The sequence below is a fragment of the Acipenser ruthenus genome, chromosome 8 (assembly GCF_902713425.1).
Source record: "Acipenser ruthenus chromosome 8, fAciRut3.2 maternal haplotype, whole genome shotgun sequence".
NCBI lineage: Eukaryota > Metazoa > Chordata > Actinopteri > Acipenseriformes > Acipenseridae > Acipenser > Acipenser ruthenus.
This window is the reverse complement of record NC_081196.1, coordinates 18,546,390-18,569,213: the sequence shown is the minus strand read 5'-3', so window position 1 is coordinate 18,569,213 and position 22,824 is coordinate 18,546,390. Positions and strand designations below refer to the sequence as shown.

General features: G+C 36.7%; 1 protein-coding gene across 9 annotated transcripts in view; it reads right to left on the bottom strand.

Annotated features, from left to right (window-relative positions):
* LOC117972773 (roundabout homolog 2-like) overlaps positions 1-22,824 on the bottom strand; it is a 722,560-nt gene that overhangs the window by 268,993 nt on the left and 430,743 nt on the right. The window contains exon 1 of one of the 9 annotated variants that reach the window (XM_059028673.1): positions 6,730-7,459. The exons of the other annotated variants lie outside the window; for them this stretch is intronic. Within the exon in view, the coding sequence (XP_058884656.1) occupies positions 6,730-6,784 (55 nt within the window). The 5' untranslated portion in view covers positions 6,785-7,459. Of the gene's footprint in view, positions 1-6,729; positions 7,460-22,824 lie in introns of those variants that run through there. 9 annotated transcript variants of the gene reach the window in all.

Below are 22,824 nucleotides of genomic sequence, written 5' to 3'. Positions count from 1 at the left end.
AGATTGTTTTAACAGCACCACCTGTTAAAAAGGTTGATAGATCTCTAGAAACAAAAAGACATGCAGGTGTAAGGTCTATGTAGTATTGTAGTGGTGGCAGAAAGGTATTTTTAGGTTTTCATATGAAATGCAGCACATACAAATACAAGCTGAACTCTTTTGTGCAGACAAAGAGGACCCACTCGCTGTGGTCCTTTATGGTTAGTTAGCTCTGTATGTGAAATTTACATCGCCTTGCCATACAGGCCTATACTTCTTTACTTTCAACAGGTTCCCTCCTTCCTTCCTCAGATCACGAAATAGGGGTCTGGTTACAAAGGTAGACAGGAATCTTTGAAGTAAGCCACATATTTTATCCTGAGAGCTGTTATTTACTAAATGAAATCTCACATATTATGCTCTTTTTAACGCTATCAGCTGCAATTTTCTGAGGTGTGTTGCTGTTCTCAACAAATTAATTTGAAGGTTCTGCTTATATATTTTTAATGCTCACTCTAGAAATTGCAATAGTTCCTATGGGAAAGTCTCTAGTCTTTAAATGAGCTATAAAGAACATTCTTCATTTGGTTTTGTTATCATCATAATGTCAGAAAACAAAGTCTGAACTACACTTTCTAGTTTAAAAGACAGAGAGTGTATTACACATTTTTTAATTAATAAAAAGCATAAGAAGCAAGTACTACATTGACAAACATATGTTTCATAATCTGCTGTTGTATGAAATGGCATAAGGACATGATGACAGGTCACAAGAAAAGTAACAATTGTCAAAAGACCACAGTAATCCTCCCCATTCTAAAGCCTCTTTCACACTGACACTCCTACTTGGGTCCCGACTCACTCTGGCTACCCGGGTCACGAACCCACGTAATGTGAAACCACGTACCTGGGTCGTACTCGGGTTGACCAAGGTTGCAGCGACCCACCTCAGGATATGGGTCGACATGCTTTGACCCGGGTTGAGCGAGACAAATTGCATGATGGCCGTTTGTAAGCCGACAAAATAGCAAACAGCCACGCCTGCGTGAAGATTTCACTTCCGCAAGGAACATTTCTGTTTAGCCATATTTGTGTTGATTTGAGACACACCATGAGCCAGATTGCAGCAGGGATGAAGAAACATTTGCTCTAATCAACATTTGGGCCGACGGTTCAATCCAGAAAAGCTTGGATGGAAGCGTCTGTAATAAGCTGCTTCCGGGACATTGATATGTACATTGTGTATTTGCGAGTAGAGCATGCCAGTGTGAAATTGGCTTAATTCAATCTAGCCTACACAAATTGCACTACACGGTTTTGCTTTAACACTAATTAGCCTCTGTGAAAGGGAATCAGTTTTATCACATTAACCTGATTATGTAAATATCAAGATCAGATCAAGTTGAACTGAGATAATGCATCCTTTCTATTTTTGCTGTTTATAGTGTTGGAGCACATAACACAAAAAACAAATGACCGGGTTTGTCTCATTTGGTACCAGAAAAATGGCATCAAGTTTTCATCAAGATAATGCTAACCCACTCACTTTTTTCTGACAATGCCGAGTAACAGGAAAAAAACCATCATCCTTTCTGTGAATTCACTAGTTTCCTAGAAAATAGTTATTAATAAAGTTGTCAAACAATTTTACACTCAAATATTTAAAACTATATATGCGGAGTCAGTCAACTAATCTTCCCTGGTTTTCTACTGAAAGCATACCCTGTATTTTACAGTAACATTCTCCAAATGTATTTTAGCTGTAAGGACATACGCTTCCTCTCCCATTGAAACCTTCTTGCCAAAATTAGATCTTGTACCTCAGAAACAAGAGTTATTCTTCAGTGCTTTATATTTTTTAAAACTGATCCATTGAGCAAGTTATTATAAGGTAAAAATGCTACAAATTACACATTTAATTAGCAATTCCTATTGCCATTGTCTTAAAAGTTAACAACCTTAAAATAATATGCATTAACTCTGGTAAAGTTCAGCTAACTATCTTCACTGTTGCTATCAGTTTGCCAAACCACATTATGGTACTCAACTGCCCATATCATTGTCTAAGAGGTCAGGGGCAGATTTCTCTGCATAGCTGAAAGTGAAACTTTATCCCCCAGCAGGGCTGACATTGCAGCTTGAATAGGGGTGTCAGGACTGCTTTAGGTGCCTGATTCTTACAGTTGCAGAGAGAAAGGCTTCACATTTCACAGTCTAATCCTGACCAATTTAAATGATGAAATGAGTTACATTAAAGCCTGCCAGCAGCAGCTGCCTTGCATTGCATACCACAGAAATGGACACTTCCTCTTTTTCAACTTCAAAATCTTTTCAGGTTCTACTTTATTCTATTAAAATAAAAAGCATCACAACTGCATTCTGAGAACTATCAAAAACCTGAACTATTTTAGGCCAACAGTGTAGCTGTCAGTGGGCAACTACTGTATATCCAGCTAAAACACTTGAGCAGCATTTTCCTAAGCTTGTCTACGAATACCAGGTCAATAGCATTACATTTCCATTAAGCTAATCCTAGAATTTAGATATTTCCCTTTGATTCAAACAAACTCTGAACTCTCAATGAGTGGATTCTTCATGCAGCTGCACAAACCTGAGTAGGAATTACTTATGTCTATTAAAATGGTGGTAGGACTAACAAATACTGAATTACTCTCCATAACATTGCAGAACAGCTGGATATATAAACCCAGAAGCTGCTAAGAGCTTCCCAACCCAGACAGAGGTTTCTTTCTTCTCCTGAATTAAAACTCAGAAAACTATACAGATTTGACAAATCAGCCTTTTTCAAATGTGTGTTATTATTATGGTATTATAACAGCTGCTTCTTTATTTAAACTAGGTATTTAATGCAGACTGCATCCAAGGGTCAGTATCAAAAAAAAAAAAAAAAAAAACACTCAAGTTTCCCAAAGAGTTTGGTCAGGGCTGCTTAGCAAACTTAAAGCTAGAAGAAGGAAGACTCTTCCGCCTGCCTTCACCACTATAAAAACCTGAAGGTATTAATCATTACATTTTAAATGCTGCTGACTGATACTATTCATTGAGTTAGGCATTGTTGCTAATGTGGCCCCATGAATACAGCTTAAAACCTTTTTGTCTTTTTAAGTGGACTCTTAGCAGCAGCCCCTCCCATCTCAAAGGCATACAGAAGATCTTTCAAAGGCACAGCATTAGGAAAAACAAAAATACTTGGGGGGAGTTAGAACAAAGTGGTCAGATTTGATTCGGACCATGATTCATAGCTCACACTGTGTTTTGCCCCCTTCTCTACCTCAATGGTTTTTACCTAGCAACCATAGTTTGACCATGAAACGGAGCATGATTTTTTACACAGAGGAGAAATGTAGACAAGTTTTTTGTTAAATATCAGTGAATACAGGCCCAGAAAAAAAGTTTTTTTTTGTTTTTAAAAAGAGCTGAAAGTACAGACGTCAGAATGCATTTTTTTTGTTTTTAAAAAGAGCTGAAAGTACAGACGTCAGAATGCATTGTTCTGTATGTTTATAACCAATTAATATACACTTAAAGCTGCAAAATATACAAATGATGTTAAATGTTACACCAAAAATAATTCTGTGGTGTTTGTCATAATTAATCCTTCTGTGCATTCTACTTCTTTTCATAAAACAGACCAGTTTAATTTAATTTGGTTGTAGAAATACTTCACAATAATTTGAATTTGTTGTATCACAACACCCTCCCCCCCTTGAAACCCGACTGCCAATCTAGTTTGTTATATTATTCCAAAGGAGACTGAATATTGTGATATGTTTAATGTATGTTTTAAAAGTAACAAAACGTGCTAGAACAAATGAAACTGTATAGGGCACCTTAATCGTCATCTAAAACAATGTCACATATTAATTTCCAAGTTTATCCTTGCTTTATAGTACATCTCTTCTGCTTACGCTTAAATATTTTTTATAATGGTCTGTATTTACCAAACACATAACTCGCAGCAACCTGTTTTTTTCCCCCGGAAATTAACAATATCCTTCACAGAACACCTGAGAGCACTTGACAGTTGTGTAATCTTCTTTTGCTGTGAACTTTACAAAGGACCCTGCTAATAGCCATTGTCCAATTCAGGTAACAGAGTGTGTATTTAAGAGTCTTGAGCACTAGGAAATAGCTCTCAATGATAGCTCTGGAGATCTGTGATTGCAGGGTGAGTCGTGATTAAGATGCTTCTCATAACTGACTCTTAACTCCTGACATTTTCACAGCAGTAAAAGTAGTTCTGGCATGCAGAGTGTAGAACACAAAACTGCTGTCTTTCACAGCATTAAAACTGTCTAGTAGTAAACAGTATGCAGAAGGCCACTGAGTAAAATGATGTTATTAGCGAGCTACTGAGTTGCTTTTATTTATTATATGACACTTAATATGTTTACATACAGATTTTTTAAAATTAAAATACAATCGAAAATATATCCAGATTGACAAGGAATTGTCTTTTTTAAAGAGCTGGTGTCGGTTTTTATTTATTTATTTATTTATTTATTTTAATTTGTCACCAAATAGAATGAGCAGACTTAATGGTGAGTCTTTATAGGTATCTAGTAAACCAGAAGTGGATTTACTATACTTTATATCAATTTACATTTCCCCAAACTGTTTATTAATATAAGTTACATTACATTGTACACTGACCTTACTAATGGCAAAGTACAGTTTTCTAGTCAGAACTAGTCTTAGATCATATCATGCAATCTGAACAACTGTAAAATTCCCTATGGGGGAGACTAAAATTCTTCCTTGATGTCAGTCACAACCAAGTGATTCTACAGTCTAATAGCACCCTTCTTATTTCAGGCAGATTACAAAAAATAAATAATTTGAATAACAACATCAATTTTCTTGATCACAAAATAAACTGTTACTAAGTATTGGTGAATTTGTCTGGTTCCATTAGTTAAGTGGCAAATTAAGCTTAATAGTGTGTAATTAAGTACTAACTATCACTGAACAATATATGGATAATATCCATCTAATGTATGTTACTGTAATGTAATTAAGCGTTCATAAACCACCAGAGTCAAATTGATACTTTATTTAGGGTATTACAGGTAATAACACAAATTTCATGTAACTATGCATTAGTTAGACCAATGCCACAGAACATACTCTGCCACGGTTAACCATTTAAACAACAGGATTTTAAATATGAACCTCAAGTTATGTTTTCCGTAGACAACCAGGATAAATGATCTCTAGTTCCTGTCGTTGCAGCGCGCTGTAATTGCATTTGTTTCATAGATCTCAAAACATCCATGTACATTAATTACATTCTGGAACACTGTGTCTTCTCTGTTTCGCTCTGTCAGTTTCACTGAGTACCTCAAGTGTATTCATCGAAACAAAACCGTGTGTCCGATTGATTAGCTTTTGTGGTTATTAACAATGACTTTTATGCAATCCTATTAGGATGCATTTGCAAAAGAATTAATATGCCTTTTGTTTATGTTGGTAAAAGTCAAAAGCACAACACTGTGACATAAAGGTGATATAAACGTGGATTTAATTTTATAATTAATATACAGTAAGCCAGGCTTATGGGAACAAATACGTTTAATCAAATGAACATTGCAACCGGGCTCTGCGTATTTTCTAGGATCTGGGGGTGTGGTAATCTGTATAGTGCACATATCACTACACTGTTTATTTAAAACAGCTTTAATAACCATCCGCATGATGTAACAAAGTTTCGTTTGCTTAGATTTATGAAAGTCAAGGTGCGGTGTTTAAGGGTAGAAAGTTCAAATAGGCGTGGTTCATTTCGCGCTTGATCCATCGTTTGAATCAGTCACTGCGGGAGTAACATTTCTGAAAGTTAAAACTGGGTATACCACTTTTTTGTTGCTTCACAGAGCAGTGAGGATAGCATAACCGTGATAAACCGAAATGTAACGTGGCGTCTGTGATGCGCATCTGGCACTACCCGATGTGCAGGAAACACATCAGAAACACGGGTATTCCATTATGGTACTTGTCAGATATATGTATGCATATTGATCATGGAATATGCTGGCCTACATCATATCTTAAAACAACATGCGTTTTTATTTAATTTTTATGAGTGATCCAACTGTAACCTGTAATCATTATTCAATAGGCTTTGGAACTAATACAACCAGAATTCCAGTAGTGTCGATTTGCAAGTCTCAAAAAAAACATCCAGTGAAAGTTATCGTCAAACATTCTGTACTGTATAAATGCAACTATTGTTTCACACCCAGACAATTAGCGCGTCTGCATTCAGAAACATCAAATTGTGATGCAAAGTCTAGCTTTAGCACTGCAGTTAATATGCTTAACTTTCGGTGAGGCACTCATTTGAACTGGCAAAGTCAATGCTGCAGCTCAGGCAGGTCAAACATGTGTCTCAAACCTGTACATTTTACCCTCAGTTTGTCGCAGTTGAGTCAACGTGTTATAATACTATTTTAGAACTTGCTCTGACAGTGAATTGTTTGACCTTGTTTTAAAACCAAAGTACTGTCTATTACTTGAAACTGAGAACTACAAAGGGATGTTTATATACAGCACTCCCCATCTGGTTAAAAATAAATAAATAAATAAATAATCGCGTTTGTTTCTTATTGGCAACGTAATTAGATTTCTTTAAAACTAAAAACATCGTAAACAATCTGAAACCCATTTAGAACAATCCAACCCACATGCCATTGTACGAAAATGAGATGAAACGGAATGTCTTCCTCAACTTACCCTTCACTTGAAAAAAAAGTAATCCAGACACAAGAATGACTAGTAGCAGACCCATTCTATCATATTAAAACAATCCAGGTATTGTGCATGAATCCTGGATAAATTATTAAGTTAATTAAAAAAGGGAACAGTTTTCGATTTTTATACAGTTCTTAATGTCTGAATGAATCCGGTCTGAAAGCAGGCGCGCAAAATAAATGCATAGTAGTATTTTAAAGGGCACTAGTCATAGTAATACATCCATATGGATGGACAAGAAAACTCCAGCCCTGTTTCCACAGATTTAAAGGAGACACTGCATCCTCAGCCCAGCATCTTGTCAAGTTTCCTTTTTTGCGAAAATCCACTGCAATCCCAAAGTAGATCCGTCAGATGCAACACATTTCAGAATGACAGTTTATTCCTTTTAAATGCCTTCCTGATTTATCCCCAGTTCTCACAATCTAGTACTTTTTGTCCAAGTGGTATGGATATCCACAGTGTCTCAGCTCATTTTTAATACAAATTGCACTGATTAGTATATTCTTCACTGATTTAGAACGCTTGTGAAGATAATTTGTTTTCCACCCACTATGAAAAGCTGTTGAAAGGATGTTGATCCAGGGTGCTTAAGTACTGTATATATACAGTCAGTGGTGAGTGGATGTAGTTAGTTTAGCAGAGAGCTGTGCTACCCTTTCTCCCTCTTTGAAACACTAACACTACCACTGCCAATCTGTGTTCATGCTGGGCTGGAGCTCCAAAAGACACACCAACCAAAAAAATAACTTGAAGGGGGAGGAGAGAAAGAAGCCGAGAAACAGACTGAGAGAACGAGAGAGGGAGGCGGCCAGGGGGTGTGGACTATACCATATACAAAGCTAAAAGAGAAGCAAAAGGATCTGTGTTGATCAGTAACAGACTTCCTCGTGGCGGATGGAAATGAGGACATGAGCCAACTAGTGTGGTCCTTATACTGAAATAATTTTAACAGTAGCCTAGAGTAGAGTCCAAATTAGACATGTCATAACGTTATCTCCTTACACTGCTCGCACGAATAATAACATACAGTTTAAAGTTTAACGGGACAGTGGCAACGGACAATGTCGGTTTTTTTTTTCTTGTTTTCGTTTCTTCTTGCAGAAACCTGTCCAACTGTTAATAAAAGTAAATTTCGGTTAAATACTGTACCTTGTTTTCTTACTGGTATTGTGAATCATGGCGATGCAGGGGAGAGGGGTAAAACAAGGTATTTACTATACATTTATCTAATTCATTTTTGTCTTTTAGCAACATGTGATGATATAGTGCAATTTCTTGTGATTAAATGCAGTGTCGCTTTTTTGGACAATTCTAATATTATATAATAATAATAATAATAATAATAATAATAATAATAATAATAATAATAATAATAATAACAGCTGAACGCATCAAGACGCACGAAGACAGGTTGCGCACTGTATTAAAACAGTTACACTGAATTTGACATTTCTGATGTAATGGACTTGATTAAAAAGTTCAGAATTGCATCATTCCTCTCATTAATATTTGATCATTCTATCCACCATGTGTGATGAGGAAATGACATCCATGGAATGATTGCACCATTAGTCATCCGCTTATCGGTTTCTGTTTACAACCCCATTAAACATACAGGCTGGGGGAAAAAAAAAAGATTGCAACATTGATAAAATGTAGAAAGAAAACACGCGTTCTAGGTTGAAAAACCCTACTACAATGCTAACATCCAACATGGACAAAATTAATTTACAAGGAGTGCACAGAAGAACAGAAAATAAATTATGAAAGTGAATGTGAACGAGAGATGTTGTGGAATGCATGAATCTGTCAATAAATGTCTGAGGCTGTTCTTTCAAGAATGCTTTTCTGAATAATATTCATCTTCATCATTATTATGATTATTATTGTTATAATAAATAAGCTTGTTGTAATATCGCCTACATCCATTATCAAATATAAAATAAGTGCAACTTATTATCTTGTTGAGATGGAAAAGAGACACTGGAAATTGCTATAGTGAAAGTGTTGTCGATATGAATGTGTCTGAAGATCACAGTACTGCTGGAAGCTATTTGATGTCTGAGCTGGTGATTAGTCGCTGTCCGTGTGTGGCAGGAAACAACATTACTATACGCGCTAGCTGTGTTTACAGTTTCACAATGAACGTTTGGCTCCCCCTACTGGATAATACAATCCCTTTCCAATTTCAGATAAAAAGCATCAATGATATGGTGGTGTAGCTGTAGAATAAAAATTATTTTCACTAGCTCTTATTCATATTTTGTTTGTAATATTGTTTCTTTATAAGAAAACTTGAATGTTGGTGAATACTGAGCAGCACAGCCTTAAATAAGGTGTGGTCATGTTATCTTGATCGACATGCATTTAGCATTTTGACTATTGTGCACATTGACTGACACCTGTCACAGTTATCCATAGCCTTCTTCTCTCACACCCTATCCACACTGTAAGAAATGCATGTTGAAAATGTGATTGTTAATTGTTTCAACACGTTCATCACATTATTTAGGTGTGTGGACTTATTTGATTATGTGTAATTATGAATGTAAATCACACCTACATGTAGCTATATATTGGGAATCACACATCCATTTGTGAGTTCAATTTTCAATGTGTTCTGGTCCCTGGCTGAGCTGCTGAAGGCAACATCTTGAGAAATGTTGAGTCTACAGTAGGCATAGAGTAAACTACAGTATGAGATTATATTTTTCATGTTGTGGTTGTAGTCTCATTCCAGCCTTCATTTTCACAGCTCTTACACCAGCTCTGTAACTGCTCATGAAAATCATAGTGTTGCAGTTAATTTAGTTGTTTAACACAATACAGTTCATGTGTTTTGTATAGTTTTCTTTATCTGAACAGAGCATATTCCAGTTCTAGTTTCTGTATACTGCAGTAACGGGATCTGATGGAATGGCTCATATATTGAGTGTGTAAGTAGAACCCAGCTCTGTGACCTGTTTACTGTTCAGTTACACAGTACATTTAAACTTCTACACTACAATATGAGTCTGACTAGTCCAGGTGTTGAGATGACGGGCTGGTAATCTCCCAGATTCACATACATACATCTGTGGAAAGAATGAGTCCTACTGGACCACCTCTGAATGCTACTGATATACCCTACTGGCTTCTATAGGAGGCTAAAAACTCAAGCTGCACCATCACATGCTGCACCAAGGTTGAAAAGACATCTCAAGGGCTCATTATTCACACCATCTCAGCATACTGTATCAGCACCAGGTTTGCATGGATCCTCAGGGTTCAGTGTTCTAACCATTTTTCAGTAGTTCGGGACAAACACCAATCACAAAATGTTTTAGTACAAATATTTATTGTGGAGAATGCAGAGTATGCGATTTTACAGAGGTATGTTGTATATACACATTCATTTAGCATCAAACCTAACTTGGTTTAAGGGCTCACTGCCTGGCCGACTGGACGAGGCTGAGACCCCCATTGACAAAACCTAGAAATTGTTTTTAAGAAAGGTGGAGATGGGGAGGTGGTGGGTTATGATGAAATTGAAATGCAGCTGAGAGGTAAGTGAAGAGGGTATTTATAGTGCTAACAATCTTAATTAGCTAAAGTGTAAATTGAATGATTCAATTTGGTAATGCAGTGATTGGTGTCTGACCCTCCTCCCGAACTTTAATTGTGAACTTCATAAAGACATTTGTGGTCAAACTTTAAAAAAGGAACTACAAATGTATGAATCCATCAGACTGTGGTTTTGACTTCAAAACAGGTGTGAGTTACCTCAAATACTGAAACTATTACCTTCTGTTGCAGCCAAGTGTTTAAAACAAGTTTAAGCATGTTAGCAACAGAAATGAAAACAAAGCTGATGCACATACCCACTGGTATGCTGCTAAATGCATCTTGATGTCCTATGTCCTTGATGTTATGTTATGATGGCCTAACTTAAATGGGATACTTCACATCTAAATCAAGATTCAGATTTATGAGGTGATAAGCCATATTTTAAATTGCACAAAAGCAATCGCATGGCCAGTCTTGGTTTGTGCCTGTTATTTTACGCATGCCTCTCACTGGCATAGATTAGCTGTTCGTATGTGAAACTTCCTGTTTAAATGTTTCCAGGCTTTTAGTTACTTTAAAATAAAGAACTTTAAACAATAAAAGATACCATATATATACAAAAACAAATCATTGTAGAGTTATCTAAGTAACCACAAACTGAAATCTTTTCTTACCAGTAATTCATTATGTAGTGCATAGACAACTGAAATACGATGAATAGTATTTACTAGCATAGCCTACTGAATGTACTGTACTTTTTTCCTTTACACCACTAAAATATACATAGACTCAAACAACAATTTTCTGCAATATTTTTTTAAATAACATGATTTGGGGATATTAATTTGTTAAGTGTGTACCTGGCGGTAACAATAGTCTTCCAGAGGGGTATTTCATTTTCCAGTATCAGCTGAGAGTGCAGTACATATTTAATATATAAATTAGTCAGGGAAATAAGTGAGACAAGGTTAGCTAGTAAATATGACTTTATATATTGTGTTTAAATATAGCTGATACAGCATAAATAAATACATAAATAACCAAAATAAATAACAGAACATGTTTTTGACCTTCATACCACATAGTTATCAAATTCTTTTTGGTGTACAGCTCTCCGTCTGGCTTGCTGACTACTGAATAATACTCTCTTAGTAGCGCGTTTAGATCCTGGGCGTCATTGTTTACATTGTCAAGGTGAATTTGTTTGAATTTCAGAAAGTCAGAAAACAGTGACAGTGGCGCATTTTTCTTTTGTAGTACGTTTTGTAATTAATTTTCTGAATCGTTGTTTAGCAGGTCTTTCACTTTCAGCCATTTTCTCTTGTTGTGAGGAGTGCAGATGAAGGTTGGTTCCTTTGAAAAGGGGTGGGACTGATAGTGATGTGCACCAAGCACATGTCAGAAGGGAGACTATTGCCCTGTCGTGTAGGGATGTTAGGGCAATAGTTAAATCTATTGTTGCTCCTATGATGAGGTTTTAACCAATCACAATGTTATGTCTTACATATGGTGGCAGCGGTAAAAGCGAGCCCTGCGGACCCAGTACAAAACTAAAAGAATTAAAAAAGAAGTATGGAAATATCTGACCTAATAAAGAAGTTGGTGGAGTCAACTGCTGCCGGCTACAGACAAGAGGGAGGAGGTGAACAGCACACCTCCACCACAGTCCCAACCACCACCCCTGTGATCCAGTCCGGCGCCACTGCGTGCGGTCCCGTGCCCCTCCAGGACACCCTGCCGGAATGCCCGGACCTCTGCTGGACCTAGTGCCCAGATCGGTGCACCACCAGGCTAAGTCGGTTGCCTGGTCTCCCACTCCGCTCCCCCTGAAACTCTATACGCCTGATGTCACTTACGCTCCCCCTGCCTCCTATACTATGTTCCCACTGGAGAATCCGACGTCGCTGCGCAGGAGCCGAGACTTCCACCTCTGCCTGCTGCTGCACCCACCAGGTTACCAGCCTGCGTGCCAGTCGCCCCGGTCACCCTGTTTGGGTCCATTGTCGCTGGTTCACGGTCCCTTCCCGAAGTTGCCCGAAGATGGATCGACACAAAGGGTGAAAGGGAACAGTATCAGACTTGAGGGAGGGTCATGGAATTTTAAAGGTTGAGGGGGAAGTGGCCTTGGAATGGCCAGTGTGCTACACACAAGGGGAGGAAATGTGGCGGGCTAGGGGGAAAAGGAGAAATATGTAGTCCAGGAGGGGGGAAAATGACTACATCCTCCAGAAAGGGACTGAGCCAGGAAGAGGTTTCTCTGGCTCAAGATAATGAACGTCACCTGCCTGTAAGACAGGCAAGTATTTAAACAGGCCAAGTTCGAGGCTGTTTTGAGCCTGTGGGTATGAAGCCTGTGAAGAGACCGGTGTGGTCGAACAAAGAAAGGTACTGGGTGAACCTTACTGAACAAAAAGTGTTTTTATTTTACCGGTAAACGGTGTAGACATCCACTTTATAGTAAGGGATTTTCGTTAAGAGTTTAGTTAGTTCTCCAGGTGGGCGTTTCTGTTTTAGACAATCTCGTAATGATGAATATATTGCTAGCTGTAATGCATTCTATTGTTCTGATGAACAGTATGTTGGTATTCAGTGATTAGTTTTCTTTTATTTGCTTTGACTTGTTAGTTTGCAGTAATGAAAAATGAGTCATATGTGTTGTTGTTTTTCTAAAACTCTTATAATGTATAAATTAGTGAAATGGTCTTTGTACATACAGGTTCTGTTCACTTTATTAGGAACTTTTAGGGAATAAATAAAGGACATGATGAGACAATGTACAATTTGAAAATTGGCTAGTACACAATGCATAGAAATGTATGTGTTCACAAGAACAATGTGGATTTGTGTGCAACCATTCAGCAAAATCATGGGAGAGCAGTACGATCTCAGTGACTTCACAAGGGGTATGCTAGTGGGTGTCCATGCAACCAGCTTGTCCCTCAGTGCAGTGGCTGCTTAGGCCAACATGTTCATTAAAACTAGAATGGCACAGGTTATAGAACACCACCCCTAGAAAGCACTATCCAAGCGGGAAGCAAGCGGGTCATGAAGGATTGAGCATTAAGATAGATCCAATGTATCCACATCTTTAAAGAATGTGAAAGACAATGAACAATGTACATAATCCTGTACTGTTCTGTAATTTAGGGGACTAAGAAAATATAATTATGTATACTGTGACCTCTCTTTATTTTGCTTTCTGACTTATACATCACAATAACAAATTATTGAAGGCAGTGAATTAGTGATGGGTCTTTATACAATGAAGTAGCATGAACTTTGAGGGAGCCCTGTATAAATAGAATAATGGCTGGTTCAGTGTGTATTACCAGGGAGTAATACCATTGATAGGTTCTGGGGACAGTGAAAGCTCGAGAGGTTCCTGACACAGAACCTAGAGATGGTATTACCCCTGGTTATACACACTGACCCATCTATTATTTTTTGTAACTTACGTTTCGTGGGAGTTTTACATTTATCGGTCAGGAACAGGGAGATGCAGACAACAGGATGCTGCTCTGGGAGCAGAAAGTACTTGGAAAAAAAGTTTGTCAATGATTGTGGCAATAATCATAACATTGTCCAAGGAGTGTGGGAAATTTAGAAACAAACTGAAACACGAACAAGAATGGGAATTTTTTTTAAAGTTGTTTCGATCAGCGCTGGCACTTTGGTTTGTTTACTAGTAGATGACTTACTTGCATTTCATTAGAGCTGTGTGGTGGGTATGGTTTCTATTGCCCATGACTCACCAATTTTTGACAGGTTGAACTGCAGTAGACGAAGGTCGAAGACTGTTTTCTTTATGCTGTTCGGATTCTCTTGCTTTTGGACAAACTCCAGTCTTTTTTCAGTATTACTGTTTTCCTTAGAAACAGCCATTACATTACGTTGTTGGTTTTTATCATAATTTACTGGAAACGTAATATCATATTGGAACACTGTAGCTTTAAAAAAAACATCTGCACTTCGTGATATACACCCTTTTGGACACAGACATTAAGGTGCACTGCTAAATAGAAAAGCGATATTTCTACAGTACCAGATATTTCCATATTTAAAATGTTAAAATGCATACATTTAAACCACATTATAAAAACAGAGTTTCAATGGAGTGATTGCATGTCAGTTAGTTATGAGCACAGAATTGGCCTTGAAAGTGGAAAGTACTGTGAATGTGAAATAATGTCCCACACAGACACAAACACACCTGATTATCCTGAAACAAATATTCATTCTACTCCTGTCTCAATTGCTGTTTACTTTTCTTAGGTAATCTTAAAGGGCTAGAAGGGGATTTATTTTAATTAAAAAAAATATATTAATATTGACTCAGACCTGTATTAATACCTCACCAGCAATAATCGTGTAGCATGAAGATTCTTTCACGAGAGTAAAGGCTTATAAACCAATTTTCTATCTGTTCAATAAAGCAATTTTGTAACAGCTTAATTACATTTTACAACCTGCTAAGGCTATTTGTATGCTACTCTTTTAGTAAAAATATACTCTGAACACCAATGAATAAAAAGTGATACATAAAAAAATACGCAGAAATAATGTGTTTTTATATATGGTTCTCAGTTTTAGTCTATAATGAGTCCACATTGCAGGTTTTTAACTTCCAGTTAAGAAGCTCAACATGTTTTATTATTAAACGATTATAAGTGCACTTCTCAGCTAAAGCTACCTGGCTTTACCTCACAGAATGCACAAGAAGTCAGCCTTTACAGAGGTCATGCACACTAAAAAAAGAGACTTAAGGGTTTTAAATGTAAACAATAATCTTTGTATTTAATTTGTTCATGTTAGTTCTTACCATTTACATACACCAACAGAAATAATTCAGTTATTTTTAAGGTGTTTAGAATGGTACCTACATTAGTTATCTTCCAAATGTTGATATGCTAAAATAAGATAAACACTCTGGCCTACTTTTGGCAGATGATTGAGTCACCCAGTTATAAGGTGTAGTGACCCAATTCGTTTTCACAAAATTGTTTATATTCTGAGTTTGTCAAATTTTAAAAGTACAAACAATTTAAAAACTGGATTACAGAAAAGGGTCTGTTTGATACATTACAGTATATTTGACCATTTTAACACTACAGTACACATGCCCTCTCATCAGCTAATAATTAATCATGTTCTTTTTTTGTTTTAATTACTCATTCTCACTTTTGGGTATGACACAAAACTACCACAATAATCACACATTTTCAAATGGATGATTTATTACGTGAAATAAATCAATGTAAAATTACTGTCAACTGATTGGCACACTTATGTGTATTAAATCAAATTACAACACACTTTTTGGTTTTTGGCCCGTCTGGTCATCAGTGATGATGCAAAAGGAAAAGAAGCATGTGACAGGATGAGAAATGTATAGCCAGGAAAAGAGATAGTCATAAGATTTTGCCAATTAAAAAAAGATTCCTAACAATGCACAGGGCGGAACTCATTACTTTAAAGGGTAAATCACAGCTTTATCCACAACAGCTAATCTTGAAACTGAAACTGCAGGCTTTTAGAAGTTATTTATTCATGTATAATTAAAATGCTAATAAAAAAGAAAAAATCATAATTTTAGACTACTGTATCTCCATTTCATTTGTTGGCCGAGGCCTTCTATGAAGCCAGTGAAGAGAGCAACTCAGAGATAGGGGAGTGTGTTTTTAAAAACTTTCAAGATTCAAATTAAGGTATAACGAATAAATTATGATTTCAAACATCTATTTCCAACACCAGTATGTATAAGACATGTGCCTTACAATGCACTGGCATGTTGAGGCTTATTGTGTAAACAAAGAATGTTTCCATAAAGTCAGGCATGTTGTATGCATGAATAGGGCTCTTTTCATTGTTGATTGTGAATAATTGTCATGTTTCACCACTTAATGTGATACCGGTCAGATGTATCCAGGCAAACAATAAGAAAGCCATGAGTTGGATGTAAAACATCTATAAACTTTCTAATATTTGAATGTAGTTATTTATATATATATATATATATATATATATATATATATATATATATATATATATATATATATATAGTAGAATCTAATTCAAGTTCACAAATTCAGTATTACAAATACAGTTCTGTTTTAATTTTCTTCTGTGTCCCTCCTTATTTGCACAATTTTCAAATAAGGACCCAGGGAGCTTCCTACATGTCTTTCTGAATTTGCTGTAAGGTTTCTGTGTTGTGTGCTTACCAGCTTAGATGTCTCCACCCTTGCTGAACTCAAGCCAGGCTGTGTTTAAGCTGTTCAAAAACAACAACCACATTGAATATTGTCATATGACGCAGCTAAGCCTCTGCCTTTACTGCCAGCTTGTTGCACAATTAATACATTAACAACGTTACTCTAAAAGCCGATTGCTGTATTGCAGTATTTTGTGTGCTCCTCAAAAATACTGGAAACAAAGAACCCTAGGCAAGAAGTGTGTAGGGCTGCACACCCACAGCCTCTGCAAATCATATCCTAATAGATTTTGATGTTAGTGAATCCTTTTGTATTATAATACATTAATGTATCATTCATTAACGCTATTTCACATCTTTGGCATGTTATGGATCAATTTTGAATTCAGCTGGAATTAAAATTTATGAAGTTAAAGAATTATGAATTTGGAAAATATATTTTCTGGCCCGCTTTCTTAGCTTCAGACAGCTTTTTTAAATGCTCATGCAAACGGCTGTGGGCTGTGAACATTAACAATAATATTTGTTGATGTAGGAATGGCTATAACGTTGTATACACTGTCTAAACATGTTTATAGGTCGCAGTAGTCCATCACTATCAAACGCAAAGGCTTACTTTCTAATACACTCTTGTATAATGTGTTTTCCTCGCATTAGACCTTGTGTTATAATAATTTATTAGTCAAAATGGAGAAATGGTTGGTATGCGCCACAATGTCTGATTTATGGAGATGTCAGCTTGAGTGCTTGCAGCTCATCAGCCTGGTGGCAGCCTTAACGACATTAGGGACTCCTGTTTGAGCCTACCTGCAGGCTGCATTGTTCCATCAGACCATGATTCTTCCTGGCGATACAATGCTGTCAGCTCTCTTGTCATCAGTTATATGTATCAACAGATTATTAATGGTATTTTCTGTCAGAGATGTATATTAGTTACACCCTGCAACAGCCTTGCCCCAATTCCACAATAGAATTATATTTTGCATTGTCTCGAGAAATGATTCTAAATTAGAATTGATCTTTCTGAAATATGATTTTTCACTGCTGATGTAATTTAGTGTGCCTGCTAAATATTTTATGGGGCTCCTTGATTCATTGGTAAGCCACAGAGTTCTGACTGCAACAGAAACACAGAAATCTGGAGCTGGCCAAGCCAGAATACTCGGCTGAAATTCAACAGTTTCCAGACACTGTGTTGTAACTTGTATAGTTTAAACACAAGCATAATATTTAGTCTGGAATTGGAATTATTAAACAGAGACTTGTTACTTTTATTTGAGAATTATGAATTACTGTGTCTCCCTAAATCAATAAAAAGGCCCAATAAGTAAATATTCATCAACATTTTATTTTGCCACAAAACAAAAACATGAAATAACTGTGCACAGGTACAGACCACTTCTTAAAGGAGGTGGAGGCAGTAATATTATTTTAACCAATAACTCTCAGTTTAGTAGTATCTTAATACTGCAACTGAAGACTGGTACAGCTGAATAACAGGTACAGTTGAACTCATCAAAAAAAAAAAAACACCTTTACATAACCATCTGTCTCATTCTGATACCACTTTTACTTTTAAGATTCCAGTTAAAACTATTATTTGTCCATTTTCATTAATAAAAAAAAGGTTTAAGGTTGTTAGCTACAGTAAAGTATGAATCCTAGGTATGCTTTATCATTATTAATCTGTCACACTATATATATATATATATATATATATATTTTTTTTTTCATTGTTAAACCATCAATTGCTGCAAAATCATATTCAGCATTGCAACACATTTTCATTGTCAGACAATGCAGTTTCAGAACATATGCAACAGGGGAGGAGGCTGGGCCCGAATCGGTGAACACACATACAGCAAGCAAGCATTACGCACTATACAAAAGAGCTGGGCTCACCTGCATTCATGGCTAGAAAGGTTTTAACCTCATCTCATCTCCCTGACAGGGGACAGAATCCATAACAGCAGTGCATTACACAACACTGCCAGTTACATCACAACCAGTTATTGTTATGCCATGAGTGACCATGAAACTACCATGTTTTTTTTTTTTTTTTTCCGGACGCCAAATACTTTTTTGTTTTACATAACTTCAAATATTTTTTTAACATAACTTCATTAAAAGTATTTGTATTTAAACACTGAAATAATCAATTCAAGAGGACCAACTTTTATATTTTAGCAATATTTTTATCTCTATACTGTACTAGTGAAATCAATAAGTACATGGACTGTTCAGAAGAAGCCATGAATTACAAGGACACTGAATGCCAGAAAGAATACTATACAAGTCAACATTATTGTAGCAAGGAAGCACTGGAACAGTGGAGGGGGACTGGTAATGTGCATAATGCAGTTAGCCCCGTTTTTATTTGCATGCTTTGAGATTTGAGAATCGAAAAATATCTTGCAAAATCAAATCTTACTCTTGGCATTTCATGAAGTTTAAGAGAAATTATGGAAATCTCCTTTGACTTAGTAAATAACAAGGGCATTGTGGAATTGTACTGTACTAAAATAAGCATAGATAATTCCTTATTGAGGGAAAGATGTTGTTTAGAGACAGGAAGCTGGGCAGGGGTATGTTGTTCTTGCATGATACATGTGTTTAGAACTCAAAAAAGGTCAAGGTGATGGATTGTCCTACTGGATCACTGGATCCAAACCCCACTGAGCACATCTGGCAGGAACTAAAATAAAGGGTCAATACCAGGCACCCAACTAACATAGGGGACAACAAGCATACTGCTGTGGAATAGAGCAGAGTGGATCTGGATGTGTGCCAGAAATAATAGGTCCATTTATTCACAGTTGTAGGAAGGGTTCAAGGCCAAGAGAGGGCAAACACACTGTTAGTTCATACACTGGTTGATGGGCTAATCCCTTTGATAAATGAAAGTTTCACAATGGCCTGTTTAAATGGTATCCAGGGACAAATGACAAATGAAGGGTTGTCTTTTGCGCAACAAGTCTGATATTAATAATGTAATATTTGATTTATTGACAGTTAGTTGCAAAGCTGAAACAAACCGTCTTGGAGAAAATGTATATTATAAATGTACGTATGTTTAATTTCAGTGTCACTGTCATTTCAGCAAGCTGTGTGGAGTAGTGGTTAGGGTTCTGGACTCTTGACCGGAGGGTTATGGGTTCAATCCCAGGTGGGGGACACTTTACCTAGATTACTCCAGTAAAAACCCAACTGTATAAATGGGTAATTGTGTGTGAAAATGTGATATATTGTAACAATTGTAAGTCACCCTGGATAAGGGCGTCTGCTAAGAAATAAATAATAATAATAATAATTATTTCACCCAGTTCTGACAGATCTCGTTGAGTGAAGCAGTGCAATAATGCTCTCATTTGTTTAAAAGACCTGTACCGACTGCGCACTTTCATTTGCCAGCTCAAGCACTTGTCATTCAAAGCGCCTACTTTTGAAATTAGTGGGTTAAGGTGTAGGTAGGCTTTGCTAGGTATGCAGTGACAGTTATTAGTTTGATTTGAAAATGGGGTGCAAGAGGAAAACACTTAATGAGTATTGTGCAGAATACCCTGTCCGACGTCTCAGTGGCAGGACGAAGTAAGCCTGTCTGCCTTAGCTTCCAGTGACTCCAGCTGTGCTGAAGAATAAGTGCAAGTTAGTTCTGTTCAACTATCTAATGTTTTGTTCTGTGCATATTATTTTTACTCGTAAATGTATGCTATAAAAGTCTGTATAATATGTTTATATATGCTGCGTTTTCTATGGTTTGAGACAATTTTTTAAATTTGTGTTAGCTCTTTATCTTTACAAGGTATAGCTCCGCTGTGACCAAACATTATTTCAGTTAGAATGCTTTTAACCATGGTTTTGTTGCATGTTGAATAAGGGGCTTAATGAGGTGTTTCTTAATGGCATAAAAAGTCTGTGGTTTTTTTTGTGGTTTTTTTTTTAACGCATAAAGTTCAGTTTCACACATTCTGTGCTTGAATTGGAAAATTAAAGATTGAAAAAACTGTAAATTCTTTCTAAAATAAATGGCGATATTAATCGGCAATTTGGCAAAAAAATAAAAATCGAATAGTAGCAAGCCTCTATATATATATATATATATACTGTATATACTGTATATGCTATGCATACATGTGTATATATACTTTCACCTGACAAATCATGAATCTGAGGCTATTTAAAGTAGTTTCCTTTACCAAGATATTGTGAGGAAAAATGTTCTCTTTCCATAGCTTGTTGGCAGAATTCCTCGATTACACATTCAAGTGATACAGATACAATTTCCATAGCTGCTAGTAACTCTGAATCACGTCTGCCTGCATTTTTTTTACAAGTGATAGCAGCATGGTTGTTAATATAAGGTGGCAGACACATTTTCCCTGGTTAAAAGTTAAATGCAGCTGTAACATACATTAAAGAGTATAAGAAGCTTAACAGTCTCCTTGTGCTTTGTATTTGTAGTTCAAAGTGCTCTGTATACTTTATTAACAACCCCATCTGTTATATCTTTGCGCCATGGAGAAAAAGGAAGTAACCTCAAAATGCAGTTGAAAAGTGATAAATTAAACCACACAATTATTAGACAAGAAGTAAACTTGGTACAAAATCATGTAAGTAAATATTTTAGAAACTCCAGTGTTTTATGAGCTTTGTAAGCTTTCACCACACCCAACCCTGTAATTGGAAACACAAGCAGCATTGAAAACCACTCCAAATCAATATGTGTCAAGCGCCTAAACTGTTCACCTCACTAGCACGGCCGTAGCCAGCTATGAGGCACCTGAGGCACGGGCCTTGGTTAAAATCATACTAATTATTATTTATTTAGGCTCTCTTACACATTGCTTTGCTGCAAAATAAAATGCATTGTATCCCTCGTTGTGTGCGTACATTAATTCCCAAGTCCCGGGGATATCTATAGCCTCTGTGCTCTTCAATGTATTTTACTGTCATTGTAGACTACAGTGACACCGTATGGCTCAGTTCATACTACCACAGCCACGTTAGTTAAACGTGTTTGAATGGCTTCAAAATGACCAAGGCTTATTTGCAACCTTTTTACAAGGTGAGGCAAAGTAATAATATTGATTAGAAAGAAGTACATATCAGCCTAATAATAAGGAGTAATACATTACCTTGGTAGTCCGCAGTTTAGGATACTCAGCTTATTAATATTCCAATTCTAAACCGCTAGTAGAAGTGGCTTGTAAATTGCAGTTTAGCAGATCCAGTTAATGCACATTTTAACAATTCTATACAATAGTTTAAAAGACCAGGTTGTGACTATTATGATATCATTTTAGTTAGAGGTTTTGGGGCTTGCCCCCAATAGACACTGTAACTTGCTATACATAAACTATGCAATAAGGTCCGACAGGGTGTATGTATACGTCGATTATACAGACGCCTGGGGCGTTGTGCGGCACGAGACGAAGTAGTGTCTCCAACCCCCGAGAAGTCTGTATATTCAACGTATATGGACACCCTGAAGGGCCTTATTGCATTTATAATCCAGGTCAAACAGTGGATTTGAAAAAAAAAAGCAGAAGTAATTTTAGAGGGACCACAAAAGTAGTCCCACTTATAACTTTGAACTACACACTAAGTTAAGCTGAGTAAACTGATTTAATTGAAACATGCAAAAGTTAGTAAATATTTATTTTTGAAGTGTTGAATTTTACATTGCTATTGAAAAGATCCACCAGGAGGCAGAGTTGAGACAGCACTGGATTATTTTTGTTTCTGTGAGTGCAAGACAGTGTTGTTTCAGCAGAACGGGAGTAAAAAATAATTTGAGTAATTGTTCAAGGTCTGTGTTGGAGAGGTGTGGATAATGTGCAGAAGTGTCTTTTTCTGTTTTCTGTAGCATTTACAAAGTCAGGGTGAGTAAATATAAAGGCAGCATTTTTTTCATTTTATTGTTCTTCATCCAAATCACCATGACTACTTACTACTTTTGGTCATTGGTCACTCAGCTTTATAGTTACTGTACATCTGTAACTGTAAACAAGATGGCTACCGGTACTTGCAATTATGTGAGGCAGCACAGTGATTTGAATATGTGACAAGGCTCAAACTGTCCATAGCCATCCAATATACGGACAGCTAGAACCTTGCTTGACCAATAACATTGCTTGTTTCACGTTCCATTGCCAACCCAGGATTATAATATGCCTTATACATATAGGGCCTGCGGTTTCACCGTAACTGGGTCCCCATTGGGCTCTGTGATGAATAGGCCAATACACAGTTGAAACTGGGTGTATAAATGGTGATTTCGTCTCGAGTCAAGCAGTGTGCAGCTCGACATAGAGTAC